Consider the following 25166-nt stretch of genomic DNA (forward strand, 5'->3'; position numbering starts at 1 on the left):
ATGATAAAAGATCTTTAGAAATACTTTTTCTAAAGATCTCTTTATCTATACGAGTGTATACAGGGACGGTTAGGCAGGGATTAGCAATATGGACCAGGAACTGCTCGTGGTTCTGGGTGCATATTGGATCTGACAGCTTTCCTTTTAAGTAGCAGAGGGACATTTGTACAACCTTAGCTCTGCAAGCGATGGACTTTTAACTTCCAGCAATCAGAGATGTTTACTGATGATGTCATCTGTTGGGCCGGGATGATGATGTATGATGTCACAGCTCATCCTTTCTTTGTTTTATGTCCAGGTGAGAGCTGGGATGCAATGATCAACTCTCTGACCTCAGCTGCAATCAAGTTTGAGTTAATGGCAACTCCTCATCGCTCCCAGGTAATATTGTCCAGGAAAGTACATATAGTACTAGTGGAGATTTCTCCTCTGTCTCTTAGGCCGGTTTCAGATGTCCGTGTTTAATCAGGTACCAGTCACATGCATGGCTATGGTCATACGTGTGACATCCATGTTTGCATACGTCTGACAGGTACCGGAGAAAACACGGGTCTGGGAAATAAAAAGATTTTCCATATTTACCTGTTTTCTTAGTCTCTGCTGACTCCCGTTCCTGACCCCCGCTCATTATATTCATCAATTTATTCACCGCACTCAGGACCTGGAAGCCGGAGCAGTGCTGGGGACAGCACCGCCGAGGACGGCACCGCGGGGACAGGTGAGTATTCCGCAAGTACAGTGACGTCCAGGAGATCATCGGAGTTCCCAATGAACTCTGATGATGCCCACACTACAGCTTCACGGGTTCATCAGAGTTCATTGGGAACTGTGATGAGTCCCCGAGATGATCCGGCATCCAGATTCTCAAAACACACACACACACACACACACACTCACACTCACACACTCACACACTCACACACTCACACACTCACACACTTACACACTCACACACTCACACACTCACACACTCACACACTCTGCTGTTTACTCACCCAGCAATGCGGTCCCCGGCACTGAAGTCCCCAGCGCTGCTCCGGCTTCCAGCTCCACAGGGCACTGAATATTCAGTGAGTATAATGAGCGGGGCTCAGGAGCAGGAGGCAGCAGAGCCGGAGACCGCATCGCTGAAGAGAGGTAAATATAGAAAATCTTTTTATTAAAAAGACCCAGGTTTTCTTCAGTACGTGTCACACGGATCACATCAGTGTGCGATCCATGTGACACCCGTGCTACCGGCGAAAAAACGGACATGCCTGCGTGTGTACGTGCGGGGTCACACGGTCCATGTGAGTAACAGCAAATAATAACATGGGTACGGGTGGCATCTGTGTTAAAAAACGGATGCCACACATACCTGAAACACGAATGTCTGAAACCAGCCTTATTCTGCTACTGTCTGGGCATAACGGGAGTTGTCCCCTGGAGAGCCAAAGTTTTGAGACCGGATCAGAATTAGACTTCAGACTTTGTAGTCTGAATCCATAGTGACATATAGATCTGAGCAGGAGCTGTATACACAGAATGGTAACACATTTTTAATTGAATTGCAAAATTGCCTCTTTTTTTATTTTAGATGCATTGGGGAAACAAAAAGGGGTGTCAGAAGTGTTTTGCCTTTTTTTTTTAAAAAAAAAAAAAAAAAAGCAAGGGTAATTCTTGCTTAACAATGAGGTTCAAATTAGACCATCACTTGGCACTTTTTGGGGACTGCAAATACGGTGACCACATCTACATCCAGTGTGTCCATGGAGGAGGAATACCTCCATATTGGTGTATGTGGACATTCCTCACCCATGAGATCTCTCTATGTACATTTGAGGGTGACCAAAGTGAACAGAACTACAAGATAATGAAATAAGCCGAATAAAAGAATAAAGTCATCCCAGTCTAGTTAGTATATTAGCTCCTCGCCTGGGCTCATGATTTACAGTGGAACGACTTTTTTTTTTTTCCCCTCATTAAGGTGAACCTGAACTTGAAGGAGGCCAACATCACAACCAAAGGAACGAAAAGTGGGGCATTTGTGATGTATAACTGCGCCCGTCTGGCCACCATGTTTGATAGCTATAACAGTGCTGTCCGGCAAGGTACCGCATCCATCATCTACCTGTGGGCTGCCGGTGTCTTGATCAGGCTATTAATGATATTCTTTTCTCAGGCACCTATCCAGAGTTCCCACCAGCTGGAGATCTCAACTATTCTACTCTTCGTGAAGAGGTGAGAGAACGGTGCTTATTTTCTAAGGCTGCGCGACCATGATCAGTGTTAGCAGCGTGTTTTCACTGCTTCGAAAACGCTGCATTATACAGTACAAGCACAGTGGATGGGATTTTTAGAAATCCCGTGCCTACTGTGCTTGTTTTTCCCTCAGCGAAAACTGACCTGCGGTGCAGCTTTCCAACCCACAGCATTTCAAATCTTTGCTGCGGAGACTCAAGCGTTCTCTGGAGGGAGAACACAGCGAGCGACCACAACTGCCCGAGCCCAGATCGTGGGCATGAGCAACTGCGGTCTCCTGTGGAGCAGACTCACTGCCCCGCCACATCCAGGACACAGCGAGCGACCACAACTACCCAAACCCGGATTGTGGGCATGAATGAGCAACTGCAGTCTTCTGTGGTGCAGACTCGCGGCCCCGCAGGTCAGGACCCGCCACATCCAGGACATAGCGAGTCCTGATTGTGTGCACATACCCTAAAGGGGGCTTTACACGCTGCGATATCGTTATTGAATTCTTGTCGGGGTCACGGTGTTTGTGATGCACATCCGGCATCATTAACGATATCGCAGCGTGTGACAAGGATGAGCGACCTTAAACGATCGCAAAAGTGGACAAAATCGTTTGCCGCGGAGAGGTCGTCCTGAAACAAAAAATCGTTTTCAGGATGTTAGCGATGTTGTTCCTCGTTCCTGCGGCACCACACATCGGTGTGTGTAACACCGCAGGAGCGACGAACATCTCCTTACCTGCATCCAACGGGAATACGGAAGGAAGGAAGGAGGTGGGCGGGTTGTTACGTCCCGCTCATCTCCGCCCATCCGCTTCTATTGGATGCCTGCCGTGTGACGTCGCTTAGAAAGGCGGTTCACCGGACAGATCGACGTCGCAGGGCAGGTAAGTCCGTGTGACGGGGGTATGCGAGGTTGTGCACCATGGGCAGCGATTTGCCTGTGTCGCACAACCGACGGGGGCGGGTATGATCGCTTGCGATCTCGCTAGCGAGATCGCAGCGTGTAAAGCTCACTTAAGACTTCATATCCTATTAGATTTAAGACAGCGAGCGCCTCCTGGCGTTTATTTATGTGACAAACCATTTATAGGGAGCAGAAGTTGTAAAGCGAAGATCATGTTCTGTTTTGGACGGTTGCCTATTAGGATTTGTACACAACTTCTGTTTCATCACACAGGGAGAATGGCTCCTTCTCTTTAATTATATCATGATGTTCCCAGAGGTGCTCAGCCAGTCGGCACAGATGTCACTCACCTCCCCGGGGATCCGGATCACAGCCAACACCGAGACGGTAAGATATCTGCAGGGCCGGTTTACTATGTAAGGAAAAAGAGACCGGGACACTGATAAACGCATAGAGATGTAGCAGAGCTGAGGTTGTTATATGAATCTGGCTCTGCTAGATCTGTGTTTTATGTTAAGACCTAAGGGACTCACCCCAAAATGTGAAACTTATTCTTTAGCGCAACTTAAGATTAAAAGCTTCATTTTTCAGTGCTCCCGCGAGGAATGGACATAGCTACACCATAATCAGCACTGGTTTATCCCACAGAACACGGAACGCAAGGGCAGGGTATCTCCACTTGTCTGCAGAATGGGAGCCCCCAACTGCACAGTCACTATTGATTCAGGCAAATGAGGAGGAAAATGCAGCTGCAGTTCTCTACTTTTACTGATATAGCAATTCTGGAATCACCCAAACATGCTTAAAGATTTAATCTCAAGATTGTAAGTTATTCACTATATGTAGAATAGGGAATAAATTAATGATTGCTGCAGATCTGGTCTGTGGGACCTGGAATAGTATTTTGCAGACACCGGTTTGGAATGGATTGAAGGTACATATGCCCAGTCTCTGCTCCATTCACTAAGTGTGGGACTGCGGGCAAGCGGAGTACAGCTCTCTGTTTTTTTTCCGGAAGTCCTATAGACAATGAATGGGAAGGAGGTAGAACATGCGCACCACTATGCCATTCAGGACTGGGCTCTGCAAAGTCTGGTTCTCGGGATCGAGATCCCTGCTCTGGAGATTCCAGAGGTCATAACCCCAGTGATTACTAAGTGTTCCCATTGTCCTATGTATTGGGGATAACATGATTTTGGAAATAACCCATTAATTGGATGTTTTCATTCACTTCCATGGAAGTTACTGAGAGTGCTACATAGTAACTCTCGACCTAAGAGCTAAACCAGACGTCCATGAAACTAGGTCTGAGCATGGACCGCACTACACATACATTGTGTCAACCCATATCCTGTCCACCACCATTAACTTGAGAATGGCAGCAGCTATAGGCATAGAAGTGGTGTCTAGGTATAGTAAAGTAGCCATGTGCTATGCAATGAAACCACCTATAGCGCCACCTGGTGGAAAGCACTGGAGTTAGCATTTTTATCTTGAAAATGGAACGAGATAGAGGAAAAAAGAAGGGAATTTTGTTTACTTACCGTAAATTCCTTTTCTTCTAGCTCCAATTGGGAGACCCAGACAATTGGGTGTATAGCTACTGCCTCCGGAGGCCGCACAAAGTACTACACTTAAAAGTGTAAGGCCCCTCCCCTTCTGGCTATACACCCTCCCGTAGGAGTACGGATTCCTCAGTTTTAGTACCAAAGCAAGAAGGAGGAAAGCCAATAACAGTTTCAAAAAACAAATTCAATCCGATAACAAGATCGGAGAACTTAAGAAACAACATGAACAACATGTGCACCCGAAAAACGAAACCCTAAGAACAATAGGGCGGGTGCTGGGTCTCCCAATTGGAGCTAGAAGAAAAGGAATTTACGGTAAGTAAACAAAATTCCCTTCTTCTTTTTCGCTCCTAATTGGGAGACCCAGACAATTGGGACGTCCAAAAGCAGTCCCTGGGTGGGTAAAAAGATACCTCGTGATCGGGCTGTCAGGCAGCCCTTTCCTACAGGTGGGCCACCGCCGCCTGAAGGACCTGTCTACCTAGGCTGGCATCTGCCGAAGCGTAGGTATGCACTTGATAGTGTTTGGTAAACGTGTGCAGACTCGACCAGGTAGCCGCCTGGCACACCTGCTGAGCCGTAGCCTGATGCCGCAATGCCCAGGACGCACCCACGGCTCTGGTAGAATGGGCCTTCAGTCCAGATGGAATCGGAAGCCCAGCAGAACGGTATGTGTGAAGAATTGGTTCCTTGATCCACCGCGCCAGGGTGGATTTGGAAGCTTGCGATCCCTTATGCTGACCAGCAACTAGGACAAAGAGCGCATCAGAACGGCGCATAGGCGCCGTGCGATAAATGTAAATCCTGAGTGCTCTCACCAGGTCCAACAGATGTAAACCTTTTTCAAATTGGTGAACTGGATGCGGACACAAAGATGGCAAAGTGATATCCTGATTGAGATGAAAGGAAGAAACCACCTTGGGAGAAAACTCTGGAATTGGACGCAGTACTACCTTGTCTTGGTGAAACACCAGGAAGGGAGATTTGCAAGATAACGCCGCTAGCTCGGACACTCTACGAAGAGACGTGACCGCCACAAGAAAAACCACTTTTTGTGAAAGCCGAGAAAAGGAAATCTCCTTCATAGGCTCGAAAGGCGGCTTCTGGAGAGCAATGAGAACCTTGTTTAGATCCCAGGGTTCCAATGGCCGTCTGTAAGGAGGAACGATATGACAAACTCCTTGGAGAAACGTGCGTACTTTAGAAAGCTGTGCCAAGCGCTTCTGAAAGAATACGGATAGCGCGGAGACTTGACCCTTAAGAGAGCTAAGCGACAAACCTTTTTCCAACCCAGACTGCAGGAAGGAAAGAAAAATTGGCAATGCAAATGGCCAGGGAAAAACCCTCTGAGCCGAGCACCAAGCTAAGAATATCTTCCACGTCCTGTGATAGATCTTAGCTGAGGATGGTTTTCTAGCCTGTCTCATTGTGGCAACTACTTCATGAGATAAACCTGAGGCCGCTAGGATCCAGGACTCAATGGCCACACAGTCAGGTTCAGGGCCGCAGAATTCAGATGGAAAAACGGCCCTTGAGACAGCAAATCTGGACGGTCTGGTAGTGCCCATGGTTGGCCTACCGTGAGATGCCACAGATCCGGGTACCACGACCTTCTTGGCCAGTCTGGAGCGACGAGAATGGCTCGATGGCAGTCGGACCTGATTTTCCGGAGAACTCTGGGCAACAATGCTAGAGGTGGGAACACATAGGGTAGTCGGAATTGCGACCAATCCTGAACCAAGGCGTCTGCCGCCAGCGCTCGGTGATCGTGAGACCGTGCCATGAAAACTGGGACCTTGTTGTTGTGCCGTGACGCCATCAGATCGACGTCCGGCGTCCCCCAGCGGCAACAGATCTGCTGAAACACGTCCGGGTGAAGGGACCATTCCCCTGCGTCCATGCCCTGGCGACTGAGAAAGTCTGCTTCCCAGTTTTCCACGCCTGGGATGTGAACTGCGGATATGGTGGACGCTTTGCTTTCCACCCACGTCAAAATCCGCCGGACTTCTTGAAAGGCTTGGCGACTGCGTGTTCCCCCTTGGTGGTTGATGTACGCCACCGCCGTGGAATTGTCCGACTGAATCCGAATCTGCTTGCCTTCCAGCCATTGTTGGAAGGCTCGCAGAGCAAGATAGACTGCTCTGATTTCCAGAACATTGATCTGCAGGGTGGACTCTTCCTGAGTCCACGTCCCCTGAGCCCTGTGGTGGAGAAACACCGCTCCCCACCCTGATAGGCTCGCATCCGTCGTGACCACTGCCCAGGATGGGGGTAGGAACGACTTTCCCTGTGACAATGAGGTGGGGAGAAGCCACCAACGCAGAGAGTCCTTGGCAGTCTGAGAGAGGGAGACAGTCCTGTCGAGGGACGTCGACTTCCCATCCCATTGGCGTAGAATGTCCCATTGTAGAGGGCGCAGATGAAACTGCGCGAACGGGACCGCCTCCATTGCTGCTACCATCTTTCCTAGGAAATGCATGAGGCGCCTCAGTGAGTGTGACTGGCTCTGAAGGAGAGATTGCACTCCTGTCCGCAGCGAACACTGCTTGTCCAGTGGAAGCTTCACTATCGCTGAGAGAGTATGAAACTCCATGCCAAGATAAGTCAGTGATTGGGTCGGGGTTAGATGAGACTTTGGAAAGTTGATAATCCACCCGAAACTCTGGAGAGTGTCTAGTGCCACTTTCAGACTGTGTTGGCATGCCTCTTGAGAGGGTGCCTTTATGAGCAGGTCGTCTAGATACGGGATGACCGAGTGACCTTGCGAGTGCAGGACAGCTACTACTGCTGCCATGACCTTGGTGAAGACCCGGGGGGCTGTTGCCAGACCGAAAGGTAACGCTACGAACTGCAGGTGTTCGTCGTGTATGACGAAGCGTAGGAAACGCTGATGCTCTGGCGCAATCGGCACGTGGAGATACGCATCTTTGATGTCTATTGATGCTAGAAAATCTCCTTGAGACATTGAGGCTATGACGGAGCGTAGGGATTCCATCCGGAACCTCCTGACTTTTACGTGTCTGTTGAGCAACTTTAGATCCAGGACGGGTCGATACGATCCGTCCTTTTTTGGGACCACAAACAGATTGGAGTAAAAACCGTGACCTTGTTCCTGAAGAGGGACGGAGGTCACCACTCCTTCCGCCTTTAGAGCGGCCACCGCCTGCAACAGAGCATCGGCTTGGTCTGGTGGTGGAGAAGTTCTGAAGAAACGAGTTGGCGGACGAGAACTGAACTCTATCCTGTACCCGTGAGACAGAATATCCCTCACCCAACGGTCTTTGACGCGTGACAGCCAAATGTCGCCAAAGTGGGAAAGCCTCCCACCGACCGAGGGTGTGGGAATCAGAGACTGCAAGTCATGAGGACGCCGTCTTGGCAACGGTTCCTCCGGCTGTCTTTTTTGGGCGTGACTGAGACCTCCAAGAATCTGAGCGTCTCTGATCTTTTTGAGTCTTTTTTGACGAGGAAAATTGGGACCTGCCCGGTCCTCGAAAGGACCGATAACCAGACTGACCCCTCCTCTGTTGGGGTTTGTTTTGTCTGTGTTGCGGTAAGGATGAGTCCTTACCCTTGGAGTGTTTGATGATTTCATCCAAACGCTCTCCAAACAATCGGTCACGAGAAAAAGGCAAATTGGTTAAGCACTTCTTGGAATGAGAATCTGCCTTCCAATGTCTCAACCACAGGGCCCTACGCAAAACAACGGAGTTGGCTGACGCCACTGCCGTACGGCTTGTAGCGTCAAGAACAGCATTAATCGCGTACGACGCGAATGCCGCCATTTGCGAGGTCAATGGTGCTACCTGCGGGGCAAATGCACGTGTGACTGAGTCGACTTGCACAAGCCCGGCTGAGATAGCTTGGAGTGCCCATACGGCAGCAAAAGATGGCGCTAACGACGCTCCAATAGCTTCATAGATGGATTTCAGCCAGAGCTCCATCTGCCTGTCAGTGGCATCTTTAAGTGCCGCTCCATCTTCAACTGCAACCAAGGATCTAGCTGCAAGCCTGGAAATTGGAGGATCCACTTTTGGACACTGGGTCCAACCCTTGACCACCTCAGGGGGAAAAGGATAGCGTGTATCTTTAAGCCGTTTAGAAAAACGCCTTTCCGGATAAGCGTGGGGTTTCTGGATTGCGTCTCTAAAGTCAGCGTGGTCCAGAAAAGTGCTTAATGTACGCTTGGGATATCTGAAATGGATTCTCTCGTGCTGCGAAGCTGACTCCTCTACAAGAGGAGCTGGTGGAGAAATATTTAACATCTTATTGATGGATGCTATAAGATCATTAACTATGGCGTCACCATCTGGTGTATCTAGATTGAGAGCGGTCCCAGGATCAGAATCCTGATCAGTTACGTCCGCCTCATCACCCATAGATTCATCTCGCTGGGATCCTGACCATTGAGATGAATGTGAAGGCCTCTCATAGCGAGCCCGCTTAGGTTGCCTGGGACCATCGTCCGAGTCAGAGTCTTCACCCTGAGGTGTATGTGCCCGTCCCGGAGCTTGGAAGTAATTCAGCTGAGGGGGACCAGGGGGCAATGATTGCACAGTGTCCGTGGCCTGAAGTACAGGCCTAGCCCGCAATGTGTCAAGAATTTGTGACATAGTGAGAGACATTCTGTCAGCAAAAGCTGTAAACTCAGTTCCTGTCACTTGGACAGCATTCACAGGTGGTACACCCTGGGTCACGTCCAGCGGAGGTCCCGGCTGTGCAAGTGCCACAGGGGCCGAGCACTGCACACAATGGGGGTCATTGGAGCCTGCCGGTAGAAAAGTCCCACATGCGGTACAGGAAGCATATAATGTCTGTGCCTTGGCACCCTTGCGTTTTGTGGACGACATGCTGTTGGCTCTCTGCAATGTGAGAGAGTCTATAGCCAAAAGGCGACCAGCGCTATGCAGTACAAAGTATTTGCAGGAACAAAATACTAAGATTACTACTGGCACAAGAGGGGGTGAGCCCGGAGGGCTGCTTACCGCCCGCTGAATAGCGGGTAAGAGGCGCAGAATTCCTTGTCTGGGTCTCCCCGGCTCCCCTCTGCAGCTCAGCGTGTCAGCAGGAATGGCTGCCGGCGTCTGTGGAGAGGGGCGGCCCGTGGGAGTTCCCAAACAAAAGTGCGGGAAACAGTGTCCCCTCTGTGCCTATTGTGAGGGCTGGAGTATGTAAAAACGACTCCAGCCCTCAGCGCTGATGCACTGACCAGCGTCCCGCCCCTCTCCTGACTGGCAGGTCTGGGGGCGGGAACGAACGGAACCAGGCCGCAAAAGCCGGGGACTCGAGTTATCAGCGCGGCCGCCGTAAAAGCGCGGCCCGCGCTGAAGTCCCCGGCGCACCACAAGTGCCAGCCGCGCCGCAGTCCCAGCGGCCGGCGCGACCGTTCCCCAAAAGTGTGCCCGCTTCAGCGAAGCTGAAATGAGGCCATGGCACAAGCGCCGCAGCGCTGATGTCCCCGGCGCACTACAACACCCAGCATGCTGCGGTGTGAGCGCGAAATGCACGGGGACACAGAGTACCTTGAGGAAGCAGGGCCATGTCCCTGATGTACTCCGCTCCAATCCAGCATCTTCTCCAGGGGCTGTAGATGGAGCACGGTCTCAGTGCCTGGAGACCAGTAAATCCCACTTCACCCAGAGCCCTGTAAAAAGGGATGGGGAAGGAATCAGCATGTGGGCTCCAGCCTCCGTACCCGCAATGGGTACCTCAACCTTACAAACACCTCCGACATACAGTGGGGTGAGAAGGGAGCATGCTGGGGGCCCTGTATGGGCCCTCTTTTCTTCCATCCGACATAGTCAGCAGCTGCTGCTGACTAAAAACAATGGAGCTATGCGTGCGTGTGTGACCTCCTTCGCACAAAGCTAAAACTGAGGAATCCGTACTCCTACGGGAGGGTGTATAGCCAGAAGGGGAGGGGCCTTACACTTTTAAGTGTAGTACTTTGTGCGGCCTCCGGAGGCAGTAGCTATACACCCAATTGTCTGGGTCTCCCAATTAGGAGCGAAAAAGAAAAGTAAATTTAAAAAAATGTAGGGCATCATCAACTCAATACGAATCGACACCTTGCTTACAGAAATGCTATGATATGAAACTCATGACCCCCCCCCAAAACACTGAATGCTGGTCACGCATATGGCGCTCATTTAACTTTGATGCTCAAAGTGTCCCCCGTCAGCTGCAATGCACATCTGGACTCTGCACAGCATACTGTATCTTGCTGCACATTGTACAATACGGTAGGTGACACGTTTGCACAAGCATCTGTGATACGTCGTCGTAGGTCCTGCAATGTTGGTGGGGGGGTCGCATACACCTGCTGTTTGATGTGACCTCACAGAAAGAAGTCCAATGGGGTCAGGTCAGGTGGAGGCCATCCACGCAGCCACCATACCCAATAACTTGTAGGAAGGTCTCCATGAGGTATCGCTTCACGTCCGCAGCCTTGTGAGTTTTACATGTTCTAATCATAGCATTTCTGTATGCAAGGTGTCGACTCGTATTGTATTAATGATGCCCTACAACTTTGTAATTCACTTTTTTCTCTATCTTGTTCCGTTTTCGAGATAAAAATGCTAACTCCGTTGTTTTCCACCAGGTGGCGCTATAGGTGGTTTCATTGCGTAGCGCATGACTACTTTACTATACCTAGACACCACTTCTATGCCTATAGCTGCCGCCGTTCTCATGTTAATGGCGGTGGACAGAATAGGGGTGGACACACTGTATATGAGCCTGTTGAGATCAGGTTGAGAGATCTGTGCATAGTCCAAAATCCAATCGAATTTCACAGATGTCTGTGTAAGTCTTAAATGTTGGGACAGTCAGCTCATCAGAACATGGTGGAAATTGTTTAAGCCACGAATCGGAGCGGCCTGCATCAGAGCATCTCTACAGCTGCAGATCATTCCACTTCTGGCCTCTCAGCTCTCAGGTCCAATGCATTATAATAGAGAGTAGTTGAAGAAGGGTTTTCAACACCGCGCCAATGGCCCAATCGAATTCAGAAGGAGGTTAATGCTTCTTTATTTTCATGCACAGGTCAACACATTTCAGGAGTCTCAGCTCAAACCTCAATGATGTTTTTTTGCCTGTTGTCCTGATGAAGGGAGCTGAGACTCCTGAAACGCGTTGACCTGTGCAAGAAAATAAAGACACATTAATCTTCTTCTGAATCCGATTGGGTCATTGGCGCGGTGTTGAAAACCCTTCTTCCACTACTCTCGGTTATCAGCCAAACCTGGGACTGCTGCCTTTGACCTGGATTTTCACATGTGTTTATAGGGGTTGTGACTGTCACAACCGCTATAGGTGAGTTTGATTTTACGTTTCTACCTTTTCCATATTGGGGTAAGACCCTATTGCGCTTTCTTTCCACAGCTCTCTATTATATAGGTCCAACGCATTATACACCGAATATTGGTTTTATTTCAGGTGTGTAAATTCCTCGTCAGCCTCAGCATGGATTTCAGCTGTTACTACAACAGGGTGCACATTTTAGGGGTAAGTTATGTTACATAGCTTTATAGGCAGATTTTAATTTTATTTTTGCACCTAAATAAAGCTAGTTTCATGATTTTTGCAGGAGCCGCGACCTCATCTCTTCAGTCAGATGTTTGCTCGCTTGCAGCTGATGAAAGCCGTCCAGAGGGTGCTGCATTCTGCATTAAAGACTATTCACATTTCACCACTTACTCAGATATAGGACGGAAGATCAAACAACATGGGACTGATTAATTCATGATCTACTTATGGTCGTGGCTTTAGCCCGTACACCCAAATAACAAGTGGTATATGAGGAAGGAACGCAAGACACGGGCATTAAAGAACTGTTGTAACCATTTGCAGGGTAGGGGTTTGGAGGTTACATCATTAATAATCCTCCAATTTTCCCCTGGAGCTGAGCAGCGCCCGATAATCTGCAGACAGTTATCTTACTCCTCTAGACATAGGACATTCCATACATCTATCTAATGTCTGTGCTGTGAATTTTGGGAGTATAGTTGGAGACGATGGCTCATCGAGGAGAAAAATCTACAGCTATAAAAAATGTGAATATTTTTGATATGTCATTTATTGTCTGTTCTCCCCTACGATAACTCTGCATTAATGGTAAATTCTGGCAAAATGCCCTTTACCTTCAAAATAATAAAGTGCTTTTATTTAAAACAGATGAGAATTCTGATTTTAGTTTGATTGTGGAGTAGATTAATGTTCTGTATGTATCAGGCATATGTCATATTATAGGGGACTATTAACCCTTAAAGAATAAGAATCTAAAAGTTATTATATTCTAAACTTTACCATAATACTGCCCCCCTAGGTAAAAGAATATAACTACTATAATACTGCCCACCTATGTACAAGAATATAATTACTATAATACTGCCCCCATGTAGGAGAATAAAACCATTATAATACTGCCCCCCCTATTTACAAGAATATAATTACTATAATACTGTTACTATGTACAAGACTATACTATAATACTGCCCCCTATGGACAAGAATATAACTACTATAATACTGCACCTATAACGACTATAGTATTGCCTCATAAGAATCTAAAATAAAGTTAATTATATTCTAAACTTTACCATAATCCTGCCCCCATGTAAAAGAATTTAACTACTACAGTACTGCCCCCATGTAGGAGAATAAAACCATTATAATACTGCCCCCCCCTACTTACAAGAATATAATTACTATAATACTGTTACTATGTACAAGAATATAACTACTATAATACTGCCCCCTATGTATAAGAATATAACTTCTATAATACTGCCCCCTTTGGACAAGAATATAACTACTATAATAGTGCCCCTATGTACAAGAATATAACTACTATAATACTGTTCCTATGTACAAGAATATAACTTCTATAATACTGCCCCCTATGTACAAGAATATAACTACTATAATACTGCTCCCTATATACAAGAATATAACTACTATAATACTGCCCCTATAACGACTATAGTATTGCCTCATTAAAGTGAAATTGTGCATGAATTCATCGCAGGCCACTCATTTCTAGTCGGTTTATTGCAGTTGTCTCATCACCATATAAACGTATTTCTGCCGCAGGAGCCAGTGTTGGGGACCCTGGTGTTGTGGTAACTCAAAGAATGAAAAGCTGAAATTGCGGCTGAAGTTGAGCTCGGTCACTGCCGGGACTGGAGGTAATTTTATATTATGAAATTTATTAAAGGACCTTCTCTTGGTCACTCCGTTTCGGCCCCTGAGTTTAGCTTTGCCATTAGCCTTGTCTTTGGATGGTGGCTGGTCATGGGGACTTGCTTTCGGACTCCAGTTGTCCTTGTTGGCTGACTCCCTTTGACTTTGCGGGTAGTCGGCGATGTTGTCAGGGCACGTCTTTGGAGATGGGATGCTGTGAAGAAGACATGTCAGCGAGGTCTCTGAAGGAGATGCCCTCACCCATGGTGTCATATCACTGGCGAGAATGGGTTGAGACTTCTGGTTCCCCCTGGTCGATGACGCCTTCAGAGCGGGGGCGAGGTTTGTGTTCTTGCCAGTATCCTGAAAACTTAAAGCTGGAAGACAGAGTAATATTAGGTCTAAGAACAAGAAATAACAATAAGATTTTCATGTCTATATCTTTCATAAGAATTGGACCCTGTTCTGTGGCACAGAGTAGTGGACTTTGGGGCCAACGACCATCATAGAAGAGGTGATGGGTCCTAGCCTTAGACCTTAACCACACTGGGGACATCAAGGGTTGTCTATTACCTGCACAAAACAATTTTGTTGTCTATAAAATGTACCCGGCACCAATTCAATACCCTCCATGATGTGCCCATAATAAAAGGGCACCCATACATGAGGCTACTAGAGGATGGTAGTAGGCCAATCCATACATGATGTTAGTGGCAGTTTTAAAGGGAACCGGTCACCAGTTTTTTGCCCTATAAGCTGCGGCCACCACCAGTGGGCTCTTATATACAACATGTTAGAATACTGTATATAAGAGCCCAAGCCGCTGTGTACAACATAAAAAACACTTTATAATACTCACCTAAACCGGTCACTGCAGTGGATGTGGCTCAAATGGGCATCTTCGTCCTCCGGTGCCGGCGCCGCCTCTTTCGGCCATCTTCGTCCTCCTTCCGAAGCCTGTGTGCATGACGCGTCCTACTTCATACACACTCGCTGCTCCCGCGCAGGCGCACTACAATACTTTGATCTGCCCTGCTCAGGACCTGAATGCCGGTGAGTGTGTATGACGTCGGACACGTCATGTACCGCGGCTTCAGAAGGACGACAGAGGCGGCAACAAAGATGGCCGAAAGAGGCGGCGCCGGCACCGGAGGACGAAGACTCCCATCTGAGCCACATCCACCGCAGCGACTGGTTTAGATAAGTATTATAAAGTGTTTTTTATGTTCTACACAGCGGCCTGGGCTCTTATATACAGCATGTTAGAATGCTGTATATAAGCACTCAGTGGTGGTGGCTGCAGCTTATAGGGCAAAAAAACTGGTGACAGGTTCCCATTAAGCAGAGCGTGAATTTTTGTATAAAATTCACCACGCCGGCCCCTAGAGGGTTTCTTTTCTCTTTACCTTGCAGGCCATTTGCCTGTTGTAAAGCGTAATCCATCTGTAGAAGCAGAGAGGTGAGATGAATTACATGACATGGGGGCCGGTATTTAACACTACAGGAGGGGGGTGGATTGTTACCTCTTTACATAATAAATAAATAAACGGGTCTTTCTCTGCCCCTACTCTCCTGTCTATAAGCATAACAAAAGGCAAGCTTTCAGGGATATTCCCAACCCAAGGCCCTATTCCAATATGTAGTAGGTCTAATAATAATATTATTAGCTAAGCCACTTCTTGTCCAGATATTCATAAGATCTTGGCACTCCACAGTTGTGCGATACAATAACGATTTACTTTCAAAATTGCAATCCGTTGCATGTAGCTAATTTGATGTTTGGCCTTCATCAGAAAGACTGAATAGCGTTAAAGTCCAAAAGCAGATCCGCTAGAGTGGGTGTAGTATAGCGGGTCCGGACTGCAGGAGATAAGGGCAATGGATTGCAATTTTGAAAGAAAATAGTTATTGTACCGTATAACTGGAGTGCCAAGTTCTTATGAATATTTGCTACTGCAGTGGACTCCTACTTGAGCACCCTTTTCTCCCTTTTTGAAGAATGTCACATATCTCTTACCTCTCTACCTCATGTGCAGGGCAGTGCAGCTTAGGTATCCATGGTTACGACTACTACAATCTAAGGGTACCGTTACACTTTAGCGACGCTCCAGCGATCTGACCTGGTCAGTATCGCTGGTGCGTCGCTACATAGTCGCTGGTGAGCTGTCAATGAGGCAGATCTCACCAGCGACCAGTGACCAGCCCCCAGTGACGCTGCGCTTGGTAACTAAGGTAAATATCGGGTAACCAAGCGCTTGGTTACCCGATATTTACCTTGGTTACCAGCGCACATCGCTTAGCACTGGCTCCCTGCACTCCTAGCCAGAGTACACAACGAGTTAATAAGCAAACCGCTTTGCTTATTTACCCGATGTGTACTCTGGCTACGTGTGCAGGGAGCCGGCACTGGCAGCCTGAGAGTGGCGGACGCTAGTAACCAAGGTAAATATTGGGTAACCAAGCAAAGCCCTTTGCTAGGTTACCCGATATTTACCTTGGTTACAGCTTACCGCAGGCTGCCAGAAGCCTGCTCCCTGCACATTCAGATCGTTGCTCTCTTGCTGTCAAACACAGCGATGTGTGCTTCACAGCGGGAGAGCAACGTCCAAAAAATGAACCAGAGCTGTGTGCATCGAGCAGCGATTTCACAGCAGGGGCCAGATCGCTGCTCAGTATCACACACAGCAAGATCGCTGATGAGGTCACTGGTGCATCACAAAAACCGTGACTCAGCAGCGATCTCGCTATGTGAAAAGTACCCCTAACTCATTATATGAGTGGTGGTGAACACTGATACCAAAGCTGCAATGCACTGCACATGAGGTAAGGGATATGGCTGTAGCAGGAGAACTATACCACATTTCTAACCGGAGGTATTTGGTAATATTACACCTACTACATATTGAGAGAGGATTTTGAAGATGGGAATACCACTTTAACAACAGGAAAAAACAGTTGAGAATGGCATGAGCAATATAGTAGAAAGGAATTTCCAGCACCCATGGTGCTGGCAGAATGCTGATGAACTGCCCATTGAATTAAAGTAACTGGCAAGTTACAGAGCATGAGGATAGTAACTGTAAATATTAGACTAGTGTGTTCACCAAAAACAGTTTTAAAAGGGATCTGTCTGCAGGTTTTCGCTACCTTATCCGAGAGTATCATGAGATAGCCAAGGAGATTTTGAATCCAATGCTGTATCACTTAGATTACTGGGTGCAACTGTTCTGACACAATCTGAGTCTTTGGTTTTAGTCATGTAGCTGAGCCCAGGGAGCTGTCCATGCCCACATCAGGCTCTCTATAGAGATTGTACATTGACAGTGAAGTGTCAATCACTGCAGGGGTGTGTCGGACTGCTGTGCAGTGGACTTTGTGTCCCAGCAATAATAAGGGTCCTGCTGCTTAAACAAATAAACAAACAAATAATATTAAAATAGGCATGTTTGAACTTTGTTACCCCTGGAAGCATACTGGCTTCAGCTTACATAGCAAAAACCTGCTGACAGATTCCCTTTCACTTGTTGAGTGGGACTGAATAATGACAATGAAACCAAAAAGGACAAAATCATTTTTATGATATTAGATAGATTTCTATACTCCTCAATTTTGAAATTGCAACACCAACAAGGAAAAGTTGTGGAATTCTGTAAATCACATGATGGAGACATTTAAAACACATCTGGATTTATTAAGTATGGAGCATGAGCCACGTCCATAAATCCGGGCACTTTCAGCCTCGGCTGCCATCAGTGAGGAGGTTATTAATGGTTGTCTAAGGAAGGTTCTGCTGCTTAATGCACTTGTGCAAATCATCAAGATCCTCTGCTGGCAGCAATTTACATCCATTGATGTCTCAGATATGAACAATGTCCCTTATGAAGGCGTGTTCATTGTGCTGCCCCCACTTGGTCTCCACCCTTCGAGACAAAAGTGGGACTCATCGCTAAAATGGACAAACCACCTTTCCAGTCTCCTTTGCACTCTTGCGCTGCACCATGATAGACTTTGAAAGAGGTGGCATGAGGTCAATAAAGCACCTGTAGGTGGATATCCAGCTCGTAGCCCAATGTCATGCAAATACCTTCTGATGGTTTGCATAAACACAGTGTGAAGCCTTCAGCTCTGTATGGGATGCTCAATTTCAATTGCATCAGTGGTGCGACTATTTCTTCAAGGCGTCTCAGGAGCCATTTCTCAACACAACCCCAGGCCGCATGTTGCTCGTGCAACTGTGAGCATTCTGCATGGTATTAAAGTGCCACTATGGCTGCAGTGTCTCCGGATTTGTCTACAATTGAGCACATCTGGGATGTTGGTGATTACACAGGAGCTGCCAGCAGAGGATCTTGATGATTTGCCCAAGTGCATTCAGTGCAGCAGTATCTTCCTCAGACGTCCATTACTAATCTCATTCATAGCAACCAAGGCTGTAAGTGCAGGGATTTCGGTGTGTGTTGCTTATATTCCATTCTGGAAAAAAAATCAAGATATTTTGAATATTTTATTTCCATTTACCGTATTTTTCCGCTTTATAAGACGCACCGGAATATAAGACGCAAACTTAGACATAAAAAAAGGTAAAAAAAAGAAAAATGGGGTCCGTCTTATACTCCGGTGTTCTCTTACCGGAGGGGGGCAGCGGGGTCACAGGAGGCACAGGTTGTGCTGGCAGGCGCAGCGGGTCAGTGGCAGCGGGGTCCGTGGTTGCAGGTGCCGAAGGCGTCCGTGGTTGCAGGCGCGGTGGCGTCCGCGGTGGCAGGAGCCGTGGGGTCCGTGGTGGCGGCAGCAGCCGTGGCGGGTGAGCCGTGCAGCAGGCCGATGCAGTGAGTGTCCGCGGTCATGGTTCAGTGGTGGCGGCGGCGACGGCGGCTCAGTGGTGGGAGCGGCGGCGACTGCTCAGTGGTGGCAGCGGCGGGGACTGCTCAGTGGTGGCAGCGGCGGGGACTGCTCAGTGGTGGCAGCGGCGGGGACTGCTCAGTGGTGGCAGCGGCGGGGACTGCTCAGTGGTGGCAGCGGCGGGGACTGCTCAGTGGTGGAGCAGACAGATGCGGTGTTTTCCCAGTGTGTCCGCGGTCCCGATTCAAGTAATGGCGCCCGGAGTGATGCATGCGCAGATGGAGCTCTCATCCAAGGGCTCCATCTGCGCACGCGCTAACTCCCGGAGCAGCGCGTGCGCAGATAGAGCTCTCATCCAAGAGCTCCACCGGCGCCATCATTTGAAAGTGGGACCGCGGACAACTGGTAACATGCTGCACAGCCGACCGCCCCGCATGCACAGAGTGGCAGCCAGCAGGCTGCCCGCCCACCCTGCGTACAAGCCGCCGGGCGGCACCTGGGTGCCTGTGTGAGGGTGGCAGCCGGCTGCCGCTCGCACGGACACCCAACTGCCGCTCGCACACAGCCATGGGTACCCGGCTGCCACCGCATGCAAGCACAGGTACCCGGCTGCCGACCCCACACAGCACCCGGCTGCCCGGCTGCCACCGCACGCAAGCACAGATTCCCGGCCGCTTACATGCAGCCACAGGCACCCGGCCGCCCGATCGCCTCAGACAGGACCCCCCTAGGTACCGCTATATAAGACGCACCCCCCATTTTCCTCCCAAATTTTTGGGAGGAAAAGTGTCTTACAAAGCGAAAAATACGGTATTTCATCCGATGCAGATCAGTAGTATCTCCATCCCTGTGATTTCCATGACTTTTCTTCCTTGTGTTTGTGATTTCAATGTTTAGGAGTGTATTTAGGATAGGTCATCAATATGAGATCAGTCGAAGTCTGACACCCGGCACTCCCCACCTTATCAGGGTTTACTGCAGCATGAATTACACATTATACAGAACCAAACAGCACAGTGCTCCACACTAAGTAGTGGCCGTTCTCCGGTACTGCAGTTCTGATCACATTCACTTCAATAGGAAGTGAGCTGCAGTACCTGAGAACAGCCACTACATAGTGTACGGCGCTGTACTGTTTCAGCTCTATACATTGTGCTGGAGCTGCAGCTGATCGTGGGGTGCCAGGTCTAGGATCTCATATTGATGACCCATTCTCAAAATCCCTGACATCCCTTTTAATACCAAGATAAAAATATAATTTAGATACATTTTTTCCGGCTGCACTGGAAACCTGAAACTTCACAGACTTGGAAAAAAAAATGTGCAATTATAAACTGTTGCCTTTGTAAGAATGAAAAAAGTAATTGTCGGAGATAATTTTGCATAGTATTATGAGAAAAGTTTCTTCTACCCGTCACTATTAATGTGTGACATTTTCTGGTTCAACTTTTGCTTCAGCTTCTAGCGCGTTTCATCCATTCCCTTGTTAGACAGAATTATATCAGATACCTGACACCGGCAGCCGCAGCGTGATTAGTGAAGCCTTCGCCATTACGACTGGTGATATAAAAGAGCAGGTGGCTAAACATGGATTTGATACGGGTAAATTAGACTATAAACCTGACATCAGGCGCAGGCACCTTTCATGTATTTTTTATTTTTTTTTTGAAGATTCCCCTGTAATGAGAGTGATGGCGCAGGTAACACCCCCTGACATATAATATGTAAAACATTACGCTGCGGGGCGAGACTGACACCTACCTTAACGTGCCAAGTGCAGTGGAAGCCAGGCTTTGTACCGGACTCACACCTTTCATTACCTGAACTTGTCATTTACAGGCATTGGCAAGTACCAGTAATTTTGTTATGAGGCAGATGGCGGTGCCCGGCACACCCTACTGGGGGCACAATTCCGGTCGGAGCCAGACAAACCTTTGAGAGTGGCATAAAGCCACGCTTGACTTTATACATTTCCATGCCCCCAACACCTGCATTTAAAAGCCCAACATCTCCCTACGGAAGCGTGTCATACACGGAGATGCCCGTCCTACCCATATGCCACCTGCACAGCCCATACCTGTGACCTTTCCTGCTCCTTTCTTGATTAACGGCAAAGCAGATACTTTTCCTCTGTCAGCCACGCGTTCATTTAACCCGATTTCTGGGCATCTGGCATCGGCTGGAATCTGGGATAGAAAATAAGAAGGCGATGAGCGAGACTCCTTCCAAGTAACTTATCACAGTCCACTGCAGCTTCTTAAAGGGGATGTCTCATCTTATTAAATGGGTACATTTGCAAAGTGCTTGTAAAGACCAACAACTTTAGGCTAGGTTCGCACACTGTCTTTTTGACGCTGCGTTTGTGGCCGCTAAAAACGCACCTACGTCGAAAAAACGCGTAAAAAAACGCATGCGTTTTTACCGCGATTTGGTGCGTTTTTGGCTGCATTTTTGATCTCTGCGTTTTGCTGCGTTTTTCCAATGCATTGCATGGGGGGAAAATGCAGAAAAACGCAGGAAAGAATTGACATGTCCATTTTTTTTTTTTTTTTTTAAAGCTCAAAAACGCAGCTTAAAAAACAGTTGTGTGCGGACAGCAAAATTGAAAACTCAGACTTTGCTGGGGAAGCAAAGTCATGCAGTTTTGAGGCCAAAAACGCACCCGAAAAACGCGAAAAACGCAGCGAAAAACGCACTGTGCGCACATAGCCTTACAATTACCTCTCTGTTCATTGGAGAATTTTTTATTCATATAGGTTACTAGCTGTAGTACCCGGGCGTGGCCCGGGATAGTAACTGTCTTATTGTCTCTCTCCCAGTCTGTCTGTCTGTGTCTGTCTCTTTCCCTGTCTGTTTGTGTATCAGTCTCTATCCATGTATGTCTGTCTGTTGGTGTCTGTCTGTATCAGTCTCCCTATCTCTGTCTGTCTCGTTCCAGGTCTGTCTCTTTTCCCCCACTGTCTCTTTCCCTTTCACAGTCTGTCCCTTTCACCCTCTGTCTGCCTGTCTCTTTCCCTGTCTGTTTCTGCCTGTCTCTCTCTCTTTCCCTGTTTGTCTGTCTGTCAGTCTCGGTCTGTGCTTATGTCTGTCTCTCTATCAGTCTCCCCACCGACATCTTATTACCTCACACATAAGCTTCTTATACTAACAATTTATTTTGTTCCTATAGCAACCATTCACAGCTGCTATTAATAAGCTGTAGCTCCTATCTCCATTTACTTTAATGGAGACAGGTTTTTTGTAGAGTAACTGTAAAGCGCGGGGTTAAATTTTCCTGTCAAAACAGTCTCACATTCCCTGAGTCACATGGGGTGTCTGTGCAAAATTTCATGATTGTAAATGCGACGGTGCGAATTCCTTTAGCGGACACACACACACACACACACTCAGCTTTATATATTAGACTGGTCACCGCTGCAGTCCATCAGAGGTGACTGTCTTTCTAGGTAAGGAGTGTGTGCTTACAAGCTATTTGCTATATTGCTTAGGCCCCTTTCACACGTCAGTGATTCTGGGACGTTTAAAAAAAAGCACAAACGTACCAGAATCACTGACATACGCAGACCCATTATAATGAATGGGTCTGCTCACACGTCAGTGATTTTTCACTGCACGTGTCTCTGTGCAGCGTACCCGCGTGTGCGTGATTGCTGCACGGAGACTTGTCCATTTTTTTCTGGCATCACTGATGTTCCACGGACCACGCAGTGGTGTGGTCCGTGAAACACGTGCCAGAAAAAAACGTGCATTTAAAATAATAAACATTTTAACTCACCCGGCGTCCAGCGATGTCCTCTGCAGCCCGTTCTCCCTGCTGCTTCTGAGCCGGCTCATTATTGTCGCGCATATTCATTATGCGCGACACAGCCGACCCGGAAGCAGCTCCTGCAGGGGTCACCGCCGGCCGGATGCTGCGTCGCGGGAGCGATCAGCACCATGGACAGCGGGAGCGGGCGCAGGTGAGTGAATCTCTAAGTGCAATCATGGGCCACGGAGAACGGAGCCCGGATTGCACTTAGACAACCCACGTGTGCCGTGATTTTCGGCACACGCAGGGACATGTGCGTGTTTTACACGCCAGTGAAAAACGTCTGTGTTTTTCACTGACGTGTGAAACGGGCCTTACAAACACTGTTCTGAAGCTGGACATATTGCCGGATCCAGCCAGCTTTGGTGCCATTACCCCCATGATGCAGGGGTAAAGCCGCCTTTGCTAGCAGCATCAGAAAGTATACCGGTTGGACTAGCGGCTCAGCCATGCCAATGTTCCAAACTGTTAATCATCAGGAGTGCACACTTCCCTGGCAAGCAAGAATCTGGGAGGCAGCGTGGGATCATGATTCAACCCCTACAAAAGACTATGCACCCCAAATATTGGTGAAATCAGGGTCAGACCTACTTGGGCAATGATAATAGAACCCATATTGGTCGTCACCAAGCACTACTACCAAACAAGAGGACTAGGAAATGGCATGACATTCGAAAACAACTCCACCACCACCACTCGACTCTCCACCACTAGTTGCAATCTGCCACCCATCAACTTTCATATGAAGTCACAAATTCAAAATTGACCTACCTTCGGTAGGGAGTTCTCTTGCCGAGGTCCTCTATTGTTCTTCCAGTCGCTCTGGCTTCTTGGAGACATAGTTGGAGAATGTTCTGTTTTTAGGCAAAGCCTTGGGGTCAACGGTGCTACACGTGTCCCACCTGCAGCCTCATGACCCGGCACCATCACAGTCACCCTCTTAGAGTTCCCTCTATCTGACCTCCGCTTTTTAGAGACACTATTCTGATGCATTGCAGGAAGTGGATTCTGCTCTGTTTTGGTCTTCAGAAGACCCATGCAAACATTTCAGCATTGCTTAGGTTTGTCCAGGGCTCTGCATGGACAGCTATCCAAGTTCATTGTCCAAGTGTCACTGGTGAACCATGGAGGTTTCTGCTGAGGGCTCATATCAACGAAAATGAATTATGCATTAAGCCTCTTGGGTTGGGAGTAGATTAGCCTTTCATGGGTGGTAAATACTCAATAATTCAGGCTGGCATTGACAATGCACATTTGTATCTATTATAAAAGCTGTCAAGAGAGCAACAGCCAGTGAATGGGAACCAGAGGATCAGATTCAGATCCACGGACAAAGACGCTCAGGGCCTTCCTACTATAGAGGTCATATACCCGTCTCCATGAGATCTCCAGAATATAGAAAGGCAGAAATGAACTATGTACACCAGCGCCCACTAGAGCTAAAACTCAAGGCTGCAGGCAAAAACATCTAAGCCCTATGTGTAGGCTCGATGCAAATAATAAAACTAGAAAATGGTAATGCTGAGCCAAGAGAGTTGCAGAACCCATTACTTACACGTAGGATTCATCTACACTGGTGTTTAGATAATTTTACCCTCCAGCACTAAGATATAATGCGACTGTCGCAACGGACTGGTCGTTCCTTATCGTCATTTTACTTTTAAACTGAGTGCATTTAGACTATGTGAAAAGTATTACAGAATTACAATAATCCAGACATTTCATTAGTCAGAAAGTCCCAATGACTGCCATGTACTAGACTATAATTACTATAATACTGCCCCATGTACAAGAATATACCTACTATAATACTGCTCCTATGTACAAGAATATACTACTATAATACTGCCTCCTATGTACAAGAATATACTACTATAATACTGGTCCTATGTACAAGAATATAACTACTATAATACTGCCCCCTATGTACAAGAATATAACTACTATAATACTGCCCCCTATGTACAAGAATATAACTACTATAATACTGCCCCTATGTACAAGAATATAGCTACTATAATACTGCCCCTATGTACAAGAATATAACTACTATAATACTGCTCCTATGTACAAGAATATAACTACTATAATACTGGTCCTTGTACAGGAATATAAATACTATAACACTGCTCATTGTACAAGAATATAATTACTATAATACTGCCCCCTATGTACAAGAATATAACTACTATAATACTGCTCCAATGTATAAGAATATAACTACTATAATACTGCTCCAATGCACAAGAATATACCGTATATTTCGCTTTATAAGACGCACCGGATTATAAGACGCACCTCAAATTTAGACATAAAAAAAGGTAAAAAAAAGAAAAATGGGGTCCGTCTTATACTCCGGTGTTCTCTTACCTTAGGGTGGCAGCAGTGGTGGTGAAGCGGGGTCACAGGAGGCACAGGTTGTGCTGGCAGGCGCGGCGGGTCAGTGGCAGCGGATCCGTGGTGGCAGGAGCCGCGGGGTCCGTGGTGGCGGCAGCAGCAGGTGAGTCGTGCAGCAGGCCGGTGCAGTGAGTGTCCCAGTGTCTGTGGTCCCGGTTCAAATGATGGCTCAGTGGTGGCAGCGGCGGTGACGGCTCAGTGGTGGAGCAGACCGATGCCGTGTTTTCCCAGTGT

The 25166-nt window shown here is 47.8% G+C and overlaps 2 protein-coding genes across 5 annotated transcripts in view; one reads left to right on the top strand and one right to left on the bottom strand.

Moving 5' to 3' along the window:
• Positions 1–12877, top strand: part of DALRD3 (DALR anticodon binding domain containing 3) — a 26963-nt gene extending 14086 nt beyond the window's left edge. For all 4 annotated transcript variants that reach the window (XM_075320729.1, XM_075320730.1, XM_075320731.1 and 1 more), the window contains exons 8-13: positions 299–381; positions 1967–2090; positions 2162–2220; positions 3412–3525; positions 12144–12212; positions 12295–12877. In XM_075320729.1, coding sequence (XP_075176844.1) covers positions 299–381; positions 1967–2090; positions 2162–2220; positions 3412–3525; positions 12144–12212; positions 12295–12414 — 569 coding nt within the window. In that variant the 3' untranslated portion in view covers positions 12415–12877. The remainder of the gene's footprint in view (positions 1–298; positions 382–1966; positions 2091–2161; positions 2221–3411; positions 3526–12143; positions 12213–12294) is intronic.
• Positions 12878–13753: 876 nt separating this feature from the next.
• LOC142249132 (uncharacterized) lies at positions 13754–24114 on the bottom strand. The gene is made up of 3 exons (XM_075320733.1): positions 23307–24114; positions 20805–20913; positions 13754–14265 (listed from the first exon to the last, which is right to left on the bottom strand). The coding sequence occupies exons 1-3, from the start codon at positions 23571–23573 to the stop codon at positions 13754–13756; spliced, it is 888 nt and encodes a 295-aa protein (XP_075176848.1). The 5' UTR covers positions 23574–24114.
• Between the last annotated feature and the right edge of the window lie 1052 nt (positions 24115–25166).

Source organism: Anomaloglossus baeobatrachus, chromosome 8 (assembly GCF_048569485.1).
Source record: "Anomaloglossus baeobatrachus isolate aAnoBae1 chromosome 8, aAnoBae1.hap1, whole genome shotgun sequence".
NCBI classification, from domain to species: Eukaryota; Metazoa; Chordata; class Amphibia; order Anura; family Aromobatidae; genus Anomaloglossus; species Anomaloglossus baeobatrachus.